Genomic DNA, 17,825 nt, shown 5'->3' on the forward strand with positions numbered 1-17,825 from the left:
TTAAAAAAAAAGAAAAAAAAAAAGAAAAAAGAGCACTGCGTGCATAAGATTCAGTCGGTTATAAAATACTTACAGCTTTAATTCAGCAAATAGAAAGAGATGGCTTGGAAACGAAAGAGGCAGCTGCAGGGTGCACAAACAGCTCAGATGTGTCCGTCAGGCACCAGACCAGGAGCTGTCAGAGATGGCTCACCCTGCCCACAACAGCACGCTCACTTGGCTCAAATCCTTTCCCAAAGATTTATTGAAAACTGGATCTGCAGCACACAGGATTACATTCGCACAGGGAAAGCAGGATTTTACGGTGAACGCTGTGCCCAAGTCATGTTTTTTGCATATGACGCGTTGAAAACAGGCTTGAGGATCTGGACAAACTCATTCCCTCCCCAAACCGCTTTGGTTTTGCAATTAAAATACAAGGCAACCCACTGGGACAGAGGACAGATGAACAAAACAGTAGCTACTGGCCATCAAGAGTTAAAAAAAACAAACAGAAAAAAGAATCAAAAAAACCCCCAGGGGAAATGTCACCAAGAACGTTTTGGTCCTGCTCCCCACTCACATCACCACTGAGGAAGGGCTCATTCTGCAATTTTTTATTTTAAAAACAAGTTGAAAAACTAAGTGGATATGAGAAAAACAAGCTCCTGCTCTGTGCTCCATTGCTCCCTTCAAGTGTGGTCCATGGCACCATGGAAAATGGGCTTCTACTACAGGTTTCTTATAATATATATAAGAAAAGAGGGGCCAGAAATTTGTCTTAAAGCTGCTCTTGTGCCTCCTCTGCAGCCAGCGAAGAGGCTATTTGTCATGGCCCTGCTTGCTGCGACCAGATGCTGTAAAATCTGTTAACTTGCTCCATCCAGGTGAGTCTCCAGGCAGGTCTCCACTGCAGCTCTAAACCCTTAGTCAAAGGAACAAGGACTTTTCCAAATGTACGATGGATCTTTTGAGGAGGCTATGCAGAATGGGAGCACCGCTGTTTTCTGTTGAATATAGAAACTGCTTTAAAAAAAGTAGAAGGGGGTCACTTTCATCCGCAGGGGAAGATGGTTGCTTTGTGTCGTCAGTCTCTGGTTTTATTTTGTAGTCTGTAAAAATACTCTGTCTGGCCGTCCACATCCATTCACGATATAAAGCAGTAAAAAAAAATTATAAAATATATATATATAATATGGTTTATTTATACAGTTACACTTGCAAGGCAATTGATCCTCCACTGCCTGGGCCCTTCTACCTCCAGATGCTCTGCCTGGTTGATACAACTGCAAGACAAGAGAAAAAAACCACTTGAGCAATCCCACCATGGTGGGCAAGTGCTCACAAAAAGGGGAGCAGAAATGAGGATGTACCTGAGCGCAGAACCGGGGAGATGGACATGCAGATGCTGCAGCATCTGGCAAGATGGGGGTGGATGTATTGGGCAGTGAGGAGGACGGCAGTAGGGTTTTGCTGAGGCAATGGTGGTGTGGGTGGAAAGGGGATGCCAGGATGGAGGCAGCATCGCCATGGCAGGCAAGGACACCAGAGCTCACTTTTGCTGCACTCAAAAACAGGTGCAAGGTGAAAAAAGAGTAACAGGAGGTAGAAAGGGGTCTGGGGTGAACTGGTTGCTAAGATGGAGCAACAGTAGCTCCTGTAAAAGATGGGATACAAATTCTCCCCACCCTAATCACAGCAAGGTCTTAGCCCAGAGTGGCAGGAGAGGGGGTGAGGACCATCCTCTGCAGCTCCCAGCAGGGCAGAGAGCTGGACTACCAGCATATGAGCCTCTGGCAGCAGAGCAGAGACTGCTGGAGTGTGAGCTTTGTGCTTCCTAATGGCATCTATAAATAGCTCCGGCCTCCCACTACCAGCACACGCTTGCTCTCTGCAGCCCATTTTGGGCAGCAAAAGCCTCTCCCCTCTTCCCACCCATCCTCTGCAGACTGGCTCATGCTCCCAGGGCCCCAACGGGACATACGCACCCTCAGGATTCAGGCTGGACACCAGGGGCTCTGGCAGGGTCCTGGGATGGCTGAGGAGCTGCTTGGTGCTGACTCGAGGAGGCGAGTCGGTACCAGCGGTGGGAGGAAAACCTACAGGACAGGGAAATACACCTGGCTTAGGCAGGGCTTGCCTGTGCTTTGCTTTCTGGGCACAGCTGCCGCAGTGCTGCAGGGCAGTCACATCACCCACTCCAGGTGCTCTGGAGGAGAAACCACCAGGTCCCCTTCTGTGAGAGCCCCCCCACCTCCTCTTGTCCCTGCAAGGATGCAGACATGGCCCTGGGCACCACACTCACCCTTCCCCTGCCAAACACAAAGAGGTCATTGGTGACCAGAGCCTGTCCCCACCAGCCCACAGCCCCTGGGGACTGATGCTGGCCCTTAGCCACCTGCTTTTTGCTACAGCTGCTGCGGTGACATGCAGCAAGGCTGGGAAGGAAAGCTCCCTGCAGCCACCTCAGCCCCTAAAGCAGCACTGCAGGATCTGAATTCTGAGCATGTCTACGAGCAGCCCCCAGGCTTCAATGGGGGCGAGGAAGGAACCCCAGGGGTGGCAAAGCTCAGAGACCCACTGGAGTGGTGAGCGACTGTCGTGTCAGCACCAAACCCCATCCCTGCTGCCTAACCTCAGTGCCCAGGGCAGAACCAGCCAGCTTTGGGACTGATGCCTTGGAGAAGGAGGCAGGGAGCAGGCAGGGGACCGCAGAGCAGCCCCTGTGGCCGAGCCAGCGGCAGCATGCTGACCTCCGTTTCTCCGGTAGGCTGGCAGCTCGCACAGGCTCGGCTCCGGCTGGGCATCCTCCTCAGACCTGGCCTGCAGGACAGTCACCGTGGCCCCCGTCTGCTGAATAAACTGCTGCAAATTACACTGCCTCAGCTCCTTATTTAACTCCTCCAGCTCTTGGGTCTGGGCCTGCAAAACACACACCGAGGGAGGGAACAGGATGAGCTGCATGTTCCCCTTACGTCCCCAGGCCACAACCTGGGGATATAACCCCTGGGGCTGCTCCCACAGTTGGGGCTCACTCTGCCAAAGTCAGTGGAGGGGACCTCAGGAGTATTGTGGCTCAGCTGCCCCTCTCCGAGGGTCTGCAGGAAGGAGGGTGCTCAGGCAGTGGCGATGAGAAGGCATTGTTTTGGGAACAGCCCTGGTTTGCTGCATCTCCACAAGAGGGTGCGAGCAGCCGGCAAATGGCAGCCGCTGCTGTGCTGGGAGATGCCGAGCACAAATGAGATGCTTAAGGCAAGATGCTGGAAGCATGGCCAGCTGGGGAAGGGCAGCTACCTGGCTGGGTGAAAGCTTTTTGCTTTTGCTCCACCGAAGGGGACCCAGTGGGCGGAAGGCAGGAGTCATGCAGCCCCTTGACCCCCTGATGTTGGGGGGCTGCAACAGGTGAGCTGGGGGGGCATCACAGCTCAGCCCGAGCTGCCATCTCCACACTGTGCAGCCCCCTGCCATGAGCCTGAGCCCCTGCACATCTTGCATGGTCAAAAGACTTTGTGCACAGGCACTATGAGGACCTATGCTATGCCCTCTGTGACTCCTTCATCGACCCTTGTGCCAGTGCCACCAACCCCACATGTGGACCATTTGCTCTCCAGCACCGTTGTCTGTGCTGGAGCAGGGTGATGCTGTGCTCCCAGGGCACTAATCAGCAGGAGCCCTAGCCCAGATGCAGCTTGCATGCAGACCGATGGGCGTGTGCCCTGTGCCAGCCGGGTCAGAGTGGCACTCAGTGCCACGTTCACTGCCCAGGTAGGGTAACTAACCCCCCTCAACCCACTGGTCCATGGGGCTGGAAAGCTGGTCCCATACCCTCCCCAAAAGTCCCACTACCCCATGGGGTGGCTCAACCCAGTCCTATCTACCTGCAAGTTCTTTTCAGCTTCCTCCAGGGCCTTCTCCACACTGGCCAGGTTGCTCTCCAGCTGGGTGCCTTGCTTGACCTTGGCCTCCAGGTCCCTTTTCATTTTGGTGGCCATGTCCTCCAGCTCTATGGGGCTGGGCAGAGAGATCTCCTTCCCCCTCTTGGCCCTCTCAGCCATCTCCCACTGGATCTCCTCCTGCAGGGCTTCAGTCCGGGCACTCAGCTCAAAGATCCTCTGGGTGTACTCCTCCAGGCTGGCCCGCAGGCTTCTAACCCGCTCCTGCCGCTCTCGCTCACACTCCTTTTCCAGCCGGAGCTCGCTCTGCCAAAATTCCTCCTCACCCAGCTCTGTCTCATTCCTTCGTACCAGTTGCTCCAGATAGAGGATCTCATTCTCCTGGCCGGCAAGCCGGCTGCGCTCCCAGAGCCGTAGGTCCATTTCCAGGGTGTCCCCATGGGCCTCCAAGGAATGCAGCTGCTCCTGCTGCTGCAGCACCCTCCTAAACAGCTCCTCTTTGGAGGGTTGGACAATCCCACCACCCTCCAAGTCGATCCCTTCCCGTGTTTGGTGCCTCCATCGGCTCACAGCGAACGGGTCGCTGGAGCCTGTAGGACCCAAGTTGAAGGTCATGGATTTTTTCGGCTCCCGAGAACGGGGTGCATCCATGCTGGTGAACCTGGGCTTGATGGGCAAACTGGCCCGGATGAACGTCCTCTCGGGAGCTTGCGGAGCACCCTCTGAGGAGGGCCGCTCGGTCATGCTGGGGCCTGTCCGCCGCAGGATGAACTGCACGTCGTTGGCATACTGTCCACACTTGGCCAGGGACTCCAGGGGGCACTCCAGCGGCAGCAGCTGCCGCTCCTTCTCCCGCAGCTTCTGCACCAGCACATAGCGGCCTGTCTGACCTGCCAGGAGGTGAGCATATCATTTAGGGAAAGCAGTGGCCGGCACTGGTGTGCTGAGGCTGCTGCCCCACCGGCAGCAGCTGGTGGCATCCCCACAGCTGCAGAGCAGGACCCCCACCCACCCAAAGTCTCCCCTTCCCAGGAAGCTCCTGCAAATGGGGCATCCCCCCAGCAGATGGAGATGGCTCACCGATGGCCCGTGCCAGGGCAATGACCACTTCTTGGCAGGTAGTTTGCTCTGAGACACCGCACACAACCCTCTGGATCCCATCCACCCAGACCTTCAGCTCCATCCCCACGACTGCTGGGCCTCAGGTGCACTGGGTCATTGCAGGACAGGCTGCCTGTGGGGAGAAAAGAAACCAGGTTTCCATCCCAAGCCACTAACAAGGAATACAAGACACTTGAAAAGCAGTCTCATTAAATCATCATCCCATGGGTGAATCTTAGACCAAGGCTTGCTGCTGCCCTGCACAGATTGCATTTTTGTTGATGTTATTAAACACTGATATTCATCTGCAAAGAAAAATAATTTTTTTCCCTCATGTCTGTGATGGGAAGAAATGGTGTTTGTGCAACTGCATCGTGTCCAGAGGATGCCCAGGTAATTTCTGCTGTGAGCACAGACTTTTAATGGGTTTGCTAGACTTTCACTGCAATTTCTCTGACAATCTGATAGCATGTCACAGGAGGATTTTCCAAAAAACATTGGAAAAGGCAGAGAAACCACTGGCTGCCTGCTTTTACAATGGAATTTTGAGGGAAGGTGCAGATAATGCATATTTTAATCTATTTATATCCATCTCAATTTATCAGAGAGGGATTAAGAAATTAAAATAATACCTCTTTCTGCATAAAAACATGACCAAAAGTCAGGTTTGGGAGAGGGATCCAGGCATAAACACCCATGATGAAGCCCAGGCTCTGACCAACACTGGGATCTGACTCAACTCTAACCCATCAGCTACTTCTAGCTTAAAACAACACCTGTTAGCCTGGGCTCACCCAACTCCTGCCTCTTCCAGCAGCTCAACAACTGCAATGGTCATAAATAAGAAAAAATTAAGCACAAGCTGTAAAGAATTCAAATATTTGAGCTTATGCTGTTTTCAAACACTGTGCAAAGATATATCTATTTTCCTTGTTACAATACTGTTTTTAGTAGTGTCAGTCTTGTCTGAAGGCCCTGCATGGAGGAACATAGACAGGAAACTCCCAGGCCCTCTGTCCTGAGAGTCACAAACTGCTTTCACAACCTCACCCATGTGGTTGCAGCCCCTCCATCCTGTGCTCCAGCTGTCCCAAGTTTGCAGCCAGGCTGTGAGAAAGCTTGAACTCAGGTTAAACATTCCTTCATTATTTTTGTTGCCTACTTGAGTAATCAAAGGCGGGGGCTTGATGGGTCCTATCTCCAGTGACAAAGAATTTTAGTCATGGTGTGAGAAAGGTGAGGAGGAAATAGGGAAGACATGTCTTGGTGAGGCTGTTCCGTGCAGGTGCCGGGTCCTGTTGGTGTCACCTCCCTGCCCACCTCCGAAACATGGGCACAGAGCAGTGCAAATACCTCAGCGCTGAGCTCATGTTTGCCTTGGCTGAGCGACCGGGGAAAACCGGTGGGGATGAAGGGCACATTGGGTTCAACTGACCTCCCTGAGAGCCCAAAACGACCAAAATTTACAAGATTTGACCCAATTTAATTTTAAAGCTGAGTTTTGGCACTGCTCCCCCTATTCTGCGTATTCACAGCCGCAACCGTCCCCTGGCATGGAGCAAAGTCCAGGTGCCACTGTGGCACCACCCAGCTCACCCTGAAACCACTGTTGTACACTAACAGACACACCCCAGCCTCCCCCTCAGCAGTACCCTAATGCCAAAATCGGAGTGGCAACACATCCCGGGGAGCATTATCCCCCTGCCAGGGACCCAGCTAGTATCAAATCCCACCTCCTGTGCCATGACCCGGTAAGGAGGCCAGGAGTGTAAAAATAAATAAGAAAAATAACCCGGCTTGTTGAGTCACGCCACACAGTCTCACCTTGCCCGAGAAATCCAGTGGCTGCCGAACACTGCGGGCTGTGGAAGTAGGATGGCTGCCGGCACACGGGTCCCAGGCACCGTCTGGGTTCAAACCCCGCACCAACCTCTGGCCCCGCCTTGGCTGGCGCTCCCGGGCAATCATTTACCAGCAGCCAGCACGTGGCACACCACTGCCAAAAAGCTGGGAGCGGTGGCAGCCAGCTTTTCTCCTCATGTGAGAGAAACCCCCACAAAAAAGCAGCAAGGGCATTGTCCTCGCTGCATCTCTCCCTCTCACATTCCCCAGCACCCCAAAACCCAGTCGATTTTATTGTTTCCTTAGATCTTTGCAAGCACAGGGTGTCCCTGTTAACTAACTGATCACTTACTGTAACAACTGGGGTATTTGGGAGTCATTGTGCCCAGCTCGCTGCCAGATACAGGATGTTATCTGTCTCCCTGAAGAGGGTGCTAAACAGAGCTAGGGGCTGCTCCCTCCTGCCTTCCCAAGGGAGGATCAGCTCCCACCCAAAACCAGCCTGGCTGTCCTGTTCCTCCAAAGCTCTGGGCTCACAGGGAGGCCGACAAGACGAAGGTTCATCCTCATCTGAGGTAAACCTCCAGTGCTCCTTGCACCCTCCAGTTCCTGCTTGGAAGGGACATCACAACCTTAACACAGCATCTCATTCCCAATATCCTACTATGCCAGTATCACCCTAGTTCAGAAAAACCCACCAGGCAATAAACCTAAAAGCCTTCACCTCACCCCCAGCATCACCTCTGCTGTAGTCCACACAGCTCTTTACCATCAGTCAAAAAAACCCAACAGCTGGGGGACAGTCTCATTGCTCCACTTGCAAATACGACCCTCCTCTTCTCGAGCTTTGCTGCCAACCACCTGCATTAACAGTTACACCACCAGGTAACAGAAAAAATGGGTTTTTCCTTGAGCAAGAACTGCTTTTCTTGGGGAAGAGAAGCTTCTGGAGGGAGGCAGATTTCCAGCTGCCTGTTTGTATTTGCCCTAGGAGGTCACTTTGATTACAAGCCAGAAGTGCAGGCAGCTGCCAGGCCCTGCTGCTGCACCAAAACAGCACCAGGGAAGCAAGCAGGTGGCTGCAGGTGCCGGGCCACATGATGGCCACTCATTTTATTCTTTTCCCCACCATTCCACCACTGTGGATTTGTAAACAATTTTTATCAGAGGCAGATTAAAAAAATGACTAATTTTCTGCTCCCGTCCTCATACAATACATCCTAAAATTGAGAGTAGGGATGATTCATACTATGACTTCAACAGATTTCCTGAGAGTCGGAATTTCAAATGCCGAAACCAAAAAAAAAAAATAAAAATTTAAAATTAAAAATCTTAGATCTTGCAGCTTTATTTTGTTTACTGTTGTCTCCAGCCTCTCTGAAACTGTCAGGCTAAAGGAAGAGGAGATGAAGCAGCATTTCTGCATGTGCAGGAGGATGAACATTCTGCTCCTGCAAACTGCCACCCTGATTGGCTGCTGGGACTTGCCAGGGCTTGGTGATCTCCCTGGACCTGAAATAATACATGTGCACTCACCCTCCCAACACTGATTTGCAGGGACCCCTGCCGTGTCCCCCACAGGGTCCCTCAGAAGCTGAGACAGCACCTTCCAGCCAAGGACTGCAAGCACTTTGCAAGAGCCTTTCTACCACATTTTGCCACACACAGGAATAAAAAAAATCTGGTTCAGAAAAAACCCACCCATATTGCACTTAACAGCAAGGCTATCCTGCAACCCAAATCCCAAAGTGTCCCAAAGACCTCTACCAGAGCTCCTAACAAGGACCATCTGGGACCAGCATAAAGGTTTTGAGATGAGCATCCCGCCAGCACTAGGGTTTCACACATTTCTGTGGGTTCGCTCACCTCCCTAACTATGTCCATCCCCTGGCAGGAGAGCAGGGCCACGGGAAGAGCTTCCCAGAAAGTGTAATTAAAACTGAAAAGAATTGAGAAGACCAGCCTTTTGGGTCAGGGTTTGGGCTGGGGGTAGAGTCATAGAGACTCATAGTTAATAAAGATGTATTTGTACTTGTTGCAGGCTGTGATGAGCCTATCTGTGAAGCACCAAGGTGTCCGTGGGGAATAGCAGCTCTGCATTTCTTTGGATACACTCCAGGAAAATGCTGGGGTACTGTCAGTCATTTTATTCCTACTTTGACCTTGACCTTCTTGTTCCTCTCCCACCCAATGCCAGGGGGATGCTCATCCCAGGCACAGAAATAAAAAATAAACCAATACATAAGAAAACATCAAGCAGGGAGGGGAGGGGTGGCCTCATGCCACCACCTTTCATGCTGGCAGGCTCACTGTGACTCACTGCCCTGGATCAAGTGCTGTGGTGACACATCCAGCAGCTATTTAATACTTCCTGAAGTCTCTCACTGCCCAAAGCACTGGGCCCAGCTCCTGGACACCAAAGGAAAGAGATAGTACTTGTCTGCCTGCTGAGACTGCTGGTGGGGGAGAAGCCTCCCTTCTACTCAGATGTGGAGAGGTGACCCAACACAGAAGAGATCCATAAAGAACCAAAGCCTCCTGACAACACTCATCCTGCAGCAGGTCGGAGGGGATGGGCTGTGGTCCAGGTTTCCCTCCAGACCATCAACAGTGTCTTCTTGCCTCGAGTCCCTCTTTTGGAATGACACCACCTGCCCTCAGCTGGGCCCTTTCAGGGATCAAGCAGCTCTGCTGGGCTATCCATGCCATGTCCCTCCCAGGCCAGAAGGTGATGCCACAGTCAACGCTGACACTGCTGGCATGTCCAGCACTGGGCAGAGGTCAGCCATGGCAAGGGTTGACAGTGTGGCGCTCCCAGGGCTGGCAGTTCCCATGCTGGGTAGAGATGACCATCGACATCTCTGAACGAGCTGTCTGTGCAGCAGACTCTGGGGACCGCTGATGGTCACTTGCACTGCATCCAGGAGCAACAGACAAAGCCCCTGCCTACAGCGACTTGGGTACATGCCCTTTCCATCGTGCCAGCTTGTCCTGAGGATGGTGGCCCCAGAATCCCGAAGGAACACATCCCCTGGCCTGGTGCAAAGCTGTCAAGACCTACCAAAGAGGTCATCGTCTTGTCCTTCAGCATTGGGGCCATCAGATTGTGGGCAGGACATCTGCACAGGGCTCCAAACCAGAGCAGCAAATGGGTTACTTCAACCCAGCACAAAGCATTGACAGTGGTTAAATGTGCTCAAGAGATGACAAACGAGTCCTACCAGAGTGGTCACAGCCCAGAGAGGCAGCTTTTTATGCTTCCCTGTCACAGGGAAGGTGTGCAAGCATTACTCACCCCTCAGGCCTATGGAAGCCACCAGCTCTTACGCAAAGCAACCACAAGCACCCAGGAGCAAGGAAGCAGCAGGCACGGAGCTCTAATTTACACCCAAGCAGCTTATTTAGGGGTGGCCATAATAGCCCCCACATCCTCAGTTCACCCACCATCCCCCATCCAGCTCCCCACTCTGACATGATGTGCCTGACAGCAAGCCCTAAAAATCAGCAAATGACTGAAATCAGTAATTTAACATGAAGGTGCAGTTTTACCAGATGTGCAAATGGACCCCAGTCTAAACACACCCCCAAGCACGCTGCGCTTCGACAGCAAGCAGTGTCTTCTGTGGGCATCCTACAACGTGTAATGCACATTCGGCATCTGCAGAAGTTTCATCTATGTTTCAAGGGCTTTTTGCACCCAAAAGGTGTCAAAGAAAAACTATATCCTGTGGCACCTGCATGCTCAAGAGCTGAAGCATAACTCTAGTCTGAAGTCACAGACCACCACCAAAGTCCCCTGGCAGCCCAAGGAGGATGAGCCCCATACATGAGGATCTTGCAGGAGCTGCCCAAAGAGACAGATTTCTGGAGAGCCATAAGCACTATGCCAGCAACCACCTATTAAGAGAAAAATAAAGGCTTGGGGATTTTCTGCTCCACTTCCTCCCCAAAATTACAGACCCACACTAACACACCTGTGGAGGCTAGCAATGTTGAGCAGGGCAGGAAGAGTCAGGGACAAATCCTGCCCAGGCCTGTGACACAGGATGGGGACAGTCCTTGGGGTGATGGCCTCCAGCAGATTTTGGGGAGGGAGGCTCATACTGTGGCTGATGTCAGACACTCACTCCATCCCAGATCCACCTGTGGGGATTTCTCTTACCATTTCTTTAACCCAAGCTTTTGGATCTGCTACAGCATCAGACCCACATGAAGGCTTCAGAAATAACACTGGGAAGAAGCCGGGAAACTTTTTTTTCCCCTCTCTTAAACAAGCTAAGATTTATTGGCATGGCAGGCCAGCATTGAGAGCCAATTCAAGGATCACAGGCAGTAATGACATTTCAGGGATGACTACCAGTCAGTCCATCCCAGAGATGAACCACCAACCAAAAGCTCATTATATATTAAAAGCATCAAAAAACCCCCCCTCCATCTACTGCACACACTCACATTACAATGTTTCAGCCTTGGAAGCGGAAGGATCATCTTTCGCACCTTCACGCATCACATTTCTCCCTTGCAGCACTAATAGTTACTGTCCATGGGGGAAGAAGAGCTGGCAGGGCTGGCTAGTAAAGTCTGCCGTAAACATGAAGGTTTTCAAGGGAACCATTAGCAGCACCTGCTATTCCTGTAACCATTACCATCCCCCTCAGACCCGCATGTGAAGAGTGACTTCATGAAAGCAGCTGAAAGTAAATCCATAGTTTCTTTTCAAGGGGGAGAAGCAAAATTAGCAACATGTAGATTAGAGGGGAAAGAGGAAGGGCTTTTGTACTGCCATGCTCATTTTTCCTTTCTATTGAGCTCGCCCTAATGCCATGCCCAGGATGGGCTGGGGAAGTATTTAGGTTTCCAGCTCCCAGCAGAGGCAGGGCTAGGTATCGGTATTTCTGGGCCCTAGGCTGATCTAGAACTGATCTAGGCTGATCTAGATTAGGTTCATCATCATCTTTAGGGGATGACTCTCAATCCAGCTCTGAAGGGTATTTGCCAGACCATCTGCACAGAAACACAACCATGGCACGCATATGCCAGCAGGTCCCGTGTCTCTGCTGCATTCATCTTCCACAGCAGTCATCAGTGAAGGCATGAAGTAATTTGTGAACATTTCCCCATTATTACACACAGCCCATTCCCCAGGTTGGACAAATATTGCAAATCTAGAGATGCAAGAGCCTGCTCAAGCCTTGGAAATACTCCAAAGTACCCTCTTTCTCCTCCCCAGCTAAAGAGGAGAGAGAAAGATAATTTCCATTCCCCCTGCTCGAGGGCAAGACCCATATAGGGAAAACCCAACCAATGAGCTATTTGTCCCAACGCCTCTAAAAGAGCCAGAAACAAGCCTCAAAGCACAGCTTTCTGGAGATGCTCCCCCAGTCCAGCCCAGAGGACAACATGCACCTTGGCCAGCAACAAGGCAAGTGGAGACAGGCACTCTCCCTGTCACCTCTCTAGTTAATCAAGAATTTCATTTCCACAGGATTACAGGAAAATTCAGGCTCTGCAGCTCTCCTCCAAGTAGGACCAGGGACACAAAAAAGCAAAATGACCTACAAATATTTTCCTGCCAAACTGCCTTCCATCCTCCTTCAGGAGAGCTGGTGTCAGCCACCAGCAACTGTCTTTCCACTCTAATTCTCATCCTACAGGAGAAGGTGATTAACAAATTAGCAAATACACAACCAGGGATAAACCTCCCAGATTTTGTTTGCCATTTCCAAAATAACTTGCAGTTTCCTAGCCTGCTTCATAAAGCAGCCACACGTCAAGGACACGCTGCTGGGTCTCCAGAGGAGAGGATGCACTGATGAATATGCAGGTGCATGCTGTCAGGGATATTTATTTATAACTTTATAGGATTGAAAAGGTCTTTAATGACCATTTGCAGAGAGCTGAAAAGGCTCCTTTCTCTCACACACACAGACGCAAAGACAAATAAACAAGAGAACCAGAATTAATCCAGGCTGAAACCTTTGATAAGACACTTGGGTATTTTAGAAGTCTCTGCTTTCACACTACTTGGTTAATTAGGTGGAGGTGCTATCAATCCCAACTAAACCTACCCAGAGAAAATAAACTCTTAAAGTACTAAAATCATGGCATATCTCTGGAGAGGCAACTCAGTCTGGGACATCAATCCAGGGGTAAAAATCACTGTCCTTCAACAAGTGATAGAAATCATGGCCACATGGCCTCTGCTGGGAGGCAGAGGACCTTTGGCTGAAGGGGTTTTGATGCCAGCAAAGGGCTTCACCTCCCTCTCCACATGTAGGTCTAAACACTGGCAGTCAAAGTATGCCAGCACTCAGTGATACTTGAAGGACTAGGGTAGGACAGGAACTGGTGCCAGGGACTGCGCTGGCTCTCCTGCCTGTGCAGAAAGGGGGACTCAATAAAAACATATTGTTTTATCCGAAGCATTTAGGAGCTTAATCCTCACACAACTAACGCTCACCTGGGGTCACTTTGTGGAAATATGTCCTTCTGAACTTTCTACTCCAACTTCTTCATACTCCTGGCAGGTCATTAAAAAGCCAAGTGAATTCAAAGAGGACAGGACCAAATCCAACGTCGCAGTCTAGGCAATCCTTGAACCGCATAAAAGTGCTCCAAAAAAATACTTGAGTAGTAGTTTTGAGGGACAACTAGTCTTCAGCATGCAGCATCTCAAAAATTCAAAGCAATGTTTCTAGTACATCCACTCCTGGGTCCCAAGGATGTTTCCCTTTCAGAGTGAAGAACAGAGGGAAGAACAAATGTCCTTTTGCTACATATGATGCTGAGTTTATAAGATTTTTTAAAAGACTAGAAAGAGCAATAGAAAAGGTCTTAAAAAGAAAGAAAGAAACAAACAAACCCCAATGAAATCCCCCCAACAACTACAGGAATCCTTTCTGAGGTACAAATGCCTATGCAGATACAGCTTTTTTCCCCATTGACAGTGGGCAGAAGGGAATACCTTGGACCAGGTATGATGTGTTACAACCTTGTGCCCAGGCTGGGTTAGCCCTGGGATAGGACCCCGAGGACGTGACAAGCAGGCCTGAGAAAGCCCCATTCCAGAGGAATCAGGGCAGGGAGAAGAGGAAGGAGAAATGACCTCAGAGCAAGTCTGGGATACACAGACTTTCTACAGGATCAAAACATTATGCAAGGACCTGGGCATACTGGTCAAGAGGCCAGGGGGATCGCAAGCTGCCTTCTGACAATTGAGCTGTCCCTCAGAGAAGCAGGGGTGTGTGTGTTCATGTTGCAGGAACCAGCCAGCACCAATCACAACATGTAAAGAGGTCTACCCAGCATTCCTACCACAAGTATGTTTGGCTCCTTGCAGAAAGGAGTGCTGACACCTCCAAACATTGCCAGAACTCAGAAAAGAAAATCTAAACTGGCAAGTGAAAACAGCAACCACAAAGCCTCCAAAAAAACCAAATCGACCCATCTTTATTCTTATCTTGAGATGCCTATGGTGTTCATCCAACTTGCTGCACACCACCAGCTGCCTCAGGCAAGCATCCAGAGGCAGAAACCAGCTCCCTGCCGTACACTCACACTTCCTGGGGAAAGCAATGTTCCCAGCAGGAATCATTAAACCAGCAAGAACCCTTCAAGTGTTCTCCCTGCAATCACACAGTCAGACAGCTTCACAACACCATCTGGGTGCCAATGGCTTCCCTGGGCTGGTAGGAAAAGCAGGGAGCAAAGGGGAAGCTGCCACTTGCTGGGCTTCTCTGACAACACAGTTACTTTCCTACAGGATGCTCTGTGTGCCTCCAAAGTCCCCGTTGTGCTCAGGAGCATAGTGCTTAGCATCATGGAGAACATCCATGGGGGACTCTGGATCCCAAAACTCTGTTGAGAGCACTGTGATATCCCATCATCAGTCCTTCCAGTTACACAGGAGGCACCTGGGAAGGGTTGAGCACGCAGCTCCTAAGACAAATAGCTTCAGCAGGTTCTGCGCTACAGCAGGGTTAGGAAATAGCAGAGAAAGCCTTCCCAAATTCAGACAATCCTCAACTGCCCAGAAGTTTCCAGCTTCGGGCTGATCCATCCATGTGTTTGGGTAAGAAGTGTTCCAGGTTATTTTTTCAGCCCTTTTTTTTTTTTTTTTTGCAGCAACAAGTTATTCTAGATGACTAGCCTGAGGCAGCTGGAAGCACCCCAGCCCTCAAGAAAGTGCTGACTCCAATCCACAAAAAGCCAGATAATCAGCTGCTTTTAGAAGCTCATGAACTTGGCATCTGAAAAATGGAAGGACATAAAAATGGTAGCAATCATTTGCAACAATAGGATTTTGTTAAAATCCTTCAGTGGAGACATGCTTATACCTTAATTTGACTACACAGGTTTACAAGGGCACAGACAAGTTGGGACAGATGGAAGAACATCCTTTAAAAAGATGCTTTCAAAAACAATGCATATACACAGAGCTAACACTTAGTGTCCCTTCACATTTATTTAATCTTGGGCACAGAGCAACCCACTGTCAAGTAGCACCTGGACTTCTTCCTAGCTCACCACAGCACATGACCTCACAAGACTCTGGAAAATACTCTACTCTGAAGTCTTGGCACACACATCATGGCCTCCCAGCCAGGGAGGATTAACCCCTTGTCTGGGTTTGGTCCCAAAAAATCACCCCTACAACACATGGAGAAGCAACAGAACATGGGCTTGGGTCCATTCCAAGCCACCACTGGAGGTTTTTCATATAGCAGAAGACACAAGGCAGGACAGAGAGACGCTGAAAAACATAGATGAGATGAACCAGTGCAGTTCAGATGGTAGCAGAGGCACTCAAGCAATATTTCCCTGCAGCACATGGTGATGGTGAAGGCAAGCACAATACAAATCTCCACTACGGAGGTGGACAACGCACACATTGTCAGAGCACACCAGCTCCCACCAACCCCATTTAACATCCAAAATTCTTCAGCACAGAAGCTCCTCCATTTGTTTGGGGCAGTAAATCCCTGTATCTTCAGCAATTACACCACCCTACCTTTTTTGGTCAAGTCATATTTCCAAGAGCAGGGAAGCCAGGATGATTCAGGCTGGCTGCTGCTGCACCACTCTGGCCAGCTGCCACCCAAAGGTTTGGTCAAGCCTGGCAAGCTCCCCAGCACCCTCACTGGGGCCTGCGGGTATCCAAAGCTACAGAGTAGCTGAGCATAGCCATAACTCACTTTTTTTAAGCATAAGGGGGAAAAAAAAATATTTAGAATAAATTAAACTTAGTTTTTAAGTTGTTTTATTATCTCAGGGTGAGACAGTTGCTCAGGTCCCCCTCTTCAAGCCCTGGGTAGAATTAATTCCTATGTCTCTCTTGCACTCATTTGCAAAGAGTTTTGTATTTTAGAGCAACTGCCACCCCCTTGCTAGGAAATTTCAGAGTGCAGGACCTCCAGACCGGCACCCACAGCGCTGCAAGCTGTGCTCCCTGGCCTCCCAGCTTTCTATGAAATGGTGGAAAAAAGGCTTTAGCAGGATGTAAGCACTTGTGTGAGCTTTTTGATTTCTATGCCATTTCCTTCAAGAGGGTGTGGGGAAGCCAGCGGAGCTATGTGGAGAGGGAAGCTAGGCACCATGCTCAGGCTCTCCCAGCAGATAACTGGGATACAGGAGGATTCCTGGCATTCCAGCGGCACCAGCAGAAGGTAAGAATGTCCATCCTTCCCCATAACCCCTTCCTGAGCAGACATCACCAGCAGTGACTGATAAGGCAGGCAAGCAGCGTTTGGAAATGCTCCCACTCCTACCCACTGCACATACAGCATGTGCACACACATTTGTTCTCTTCTCCCTAAAAGAGCTGCAATTCCTGCCGCATGAGGAGTGTAACCCCACACAGCTGCCTCTCGAGGTGAGCTGACAGGTGTGTGTAGCATCACTGTCCCATCCCGGTGGGATCCAGTGCCCTGCCATTTGACGGCAGAGCTCTGGCATTCGTGCTCCCACACGTTCCCGGGGCCCGGTGCCTGCCTGGCAAGCCTTGGCAGAGCACCAGGCCAGGGCCCGCCAGCGTGCCGTTAACACCAGCATCCCTGAGAGGTGGCCCTCACTCGCTGCGAGGAGCAGACAAAGCTTCTGTCCTGCTTCCCGGAGCACTTCTCACTCATTTCCACTTGTTTCTCCCTAATTTCTCCTGAAATCAGCCACCCTGAGGGGAGTGCCAGGGGTTGTGCTGGAGGCAGCCCCTCTGAGTGAGGGGTGCACGGCTCTGACCTCTCCTGTGCAAATACCACACTCTTAACACACATTTGGGTTTCTAACCTGCAGTTACAAAGTGCTGTTGCAGGGCAGGGAAAAACCAGGGAGAGAAGTTTGGTATCCCGTCCCCCCTCCCTCCTCCTCCCCGCAGCAGGCCACAAGTGGAGTTACGAAACAACCTGCCAACCTGCCGGCAGAGTTCACAGAAGGCATCAGAAGTATGCAGCTGAAGTCTGGCTCTTATCGAGGAATTTAACCCTTCTCCTCGGGGAGACGGAGACGTCTCTGGACGGAGGAAGGACGGACAGCTTTGTCCCAGTGATGCAGATGGCGAGGGGAGGAGGCTCACGGCATGGACTGCTGAGACCCCACGCCGCCTCGGCTGCTCCTCCGTTGGGGGCTCTGGCCAGCGTTTTCCGCGCTAAGTGGGGCCGCGATGCTGCTCCTCCGAGCGCGGCCTGGGTGGCCCATGCCGGTGGCCAGAGCTGCTGGGGATGCCCGTGCCAGCGCCCGGCTCCCCGAGCAGGTGGGAGGCAAAACCACCCGGCGCTTGACTGACCGAGACACGACCGGCGCGGCACCAGACAGGTGGCGCTGGGGCTCGGGGGCTCTCCAGCGCCGAAAGCCGCTCCCAGTCAGCCCAGCCCCGGCTCTCGTTACGGGATCCGGGGTTCCTGCGGCGCCCTGCCCCAAGCCAGCCCCTCGCCGCCCCCGCTCCAGTTTGCAGCCCCGGGGGGTTGTCCCCCTCTCCCGTGGGCCCTGCCAGGCGGCAAGGCGCCGGCTGCCCCGGAG

General features: G+C 51.4%; 1 protein-coding gene across 5 annotated transcripts in view; it reads right to left on the reverse strand.

The window, feature by feature from the left end:
• Positions 1 to 226: 226 nt before the first annotated feature.
• The window catches only part of LOC113991423 (ras association domain-containing protein 7-like), a 35,147-nt gene continuing 17,548 nt past the window's right edge, over positions 227 to 17,825 (reverse strand). For 3 of the 5 annotated variants that reach the window (XM_027727752.2, XM_039381213.1, XM_027727753.2), the window contains exons 2-6: positions 4,953 to 5,106; positions 3,858 to 4,762; positions 2,733 to 2,901; positions 1,968 to 2,078; positions 227 to 1,265 (exon numbers count right to left, since the gene is read on the reverse strand). In XM_027727752.2, the coding sequence (XP_027583553.1) occupies positions 1,234 to 1,265; positions 1,968 to 2,078; positions 2,733 to 2,901; positions 3,858 to 4,762; positions 4,953 to 5,055 (1,320 nt within the window). In that variant the 5' untranslated portion in view covers positions 5,056 to 5,106 and the 3' untranslated portion in view covers positions 227 to 1,233. Of the gene's footprint in view, positions 1,266 to 1,967; positions 2,079 to 2,732; positions 2,902 to 3,857; positions 4,763 to 4,952; positions 5,107 to 13,275; positions 13,809 to 17,825 lie in introns of those variants that run through there. The other 2 variants (XM_027727757.2, XM_039381214.1) reach the window with 2 other exon arrangements.

The sequence above is a fragment of the Pipra filicauda genome, unplaced genomic scaffold (genome assembly GCF_003945595.2).
Source record: "Pipra filicauda isolate LSUMZ 115617 unplaced genomic scaffold, ASM394559v2 scaffold217_size2002032_pilon, whole genome shotgun sequence".
Lineage (NCBI taxonomy): Eukaryota > Metazoa > Chordata > Aves > Passeriformes > Pipridae > Pipra > Pipra filicauda.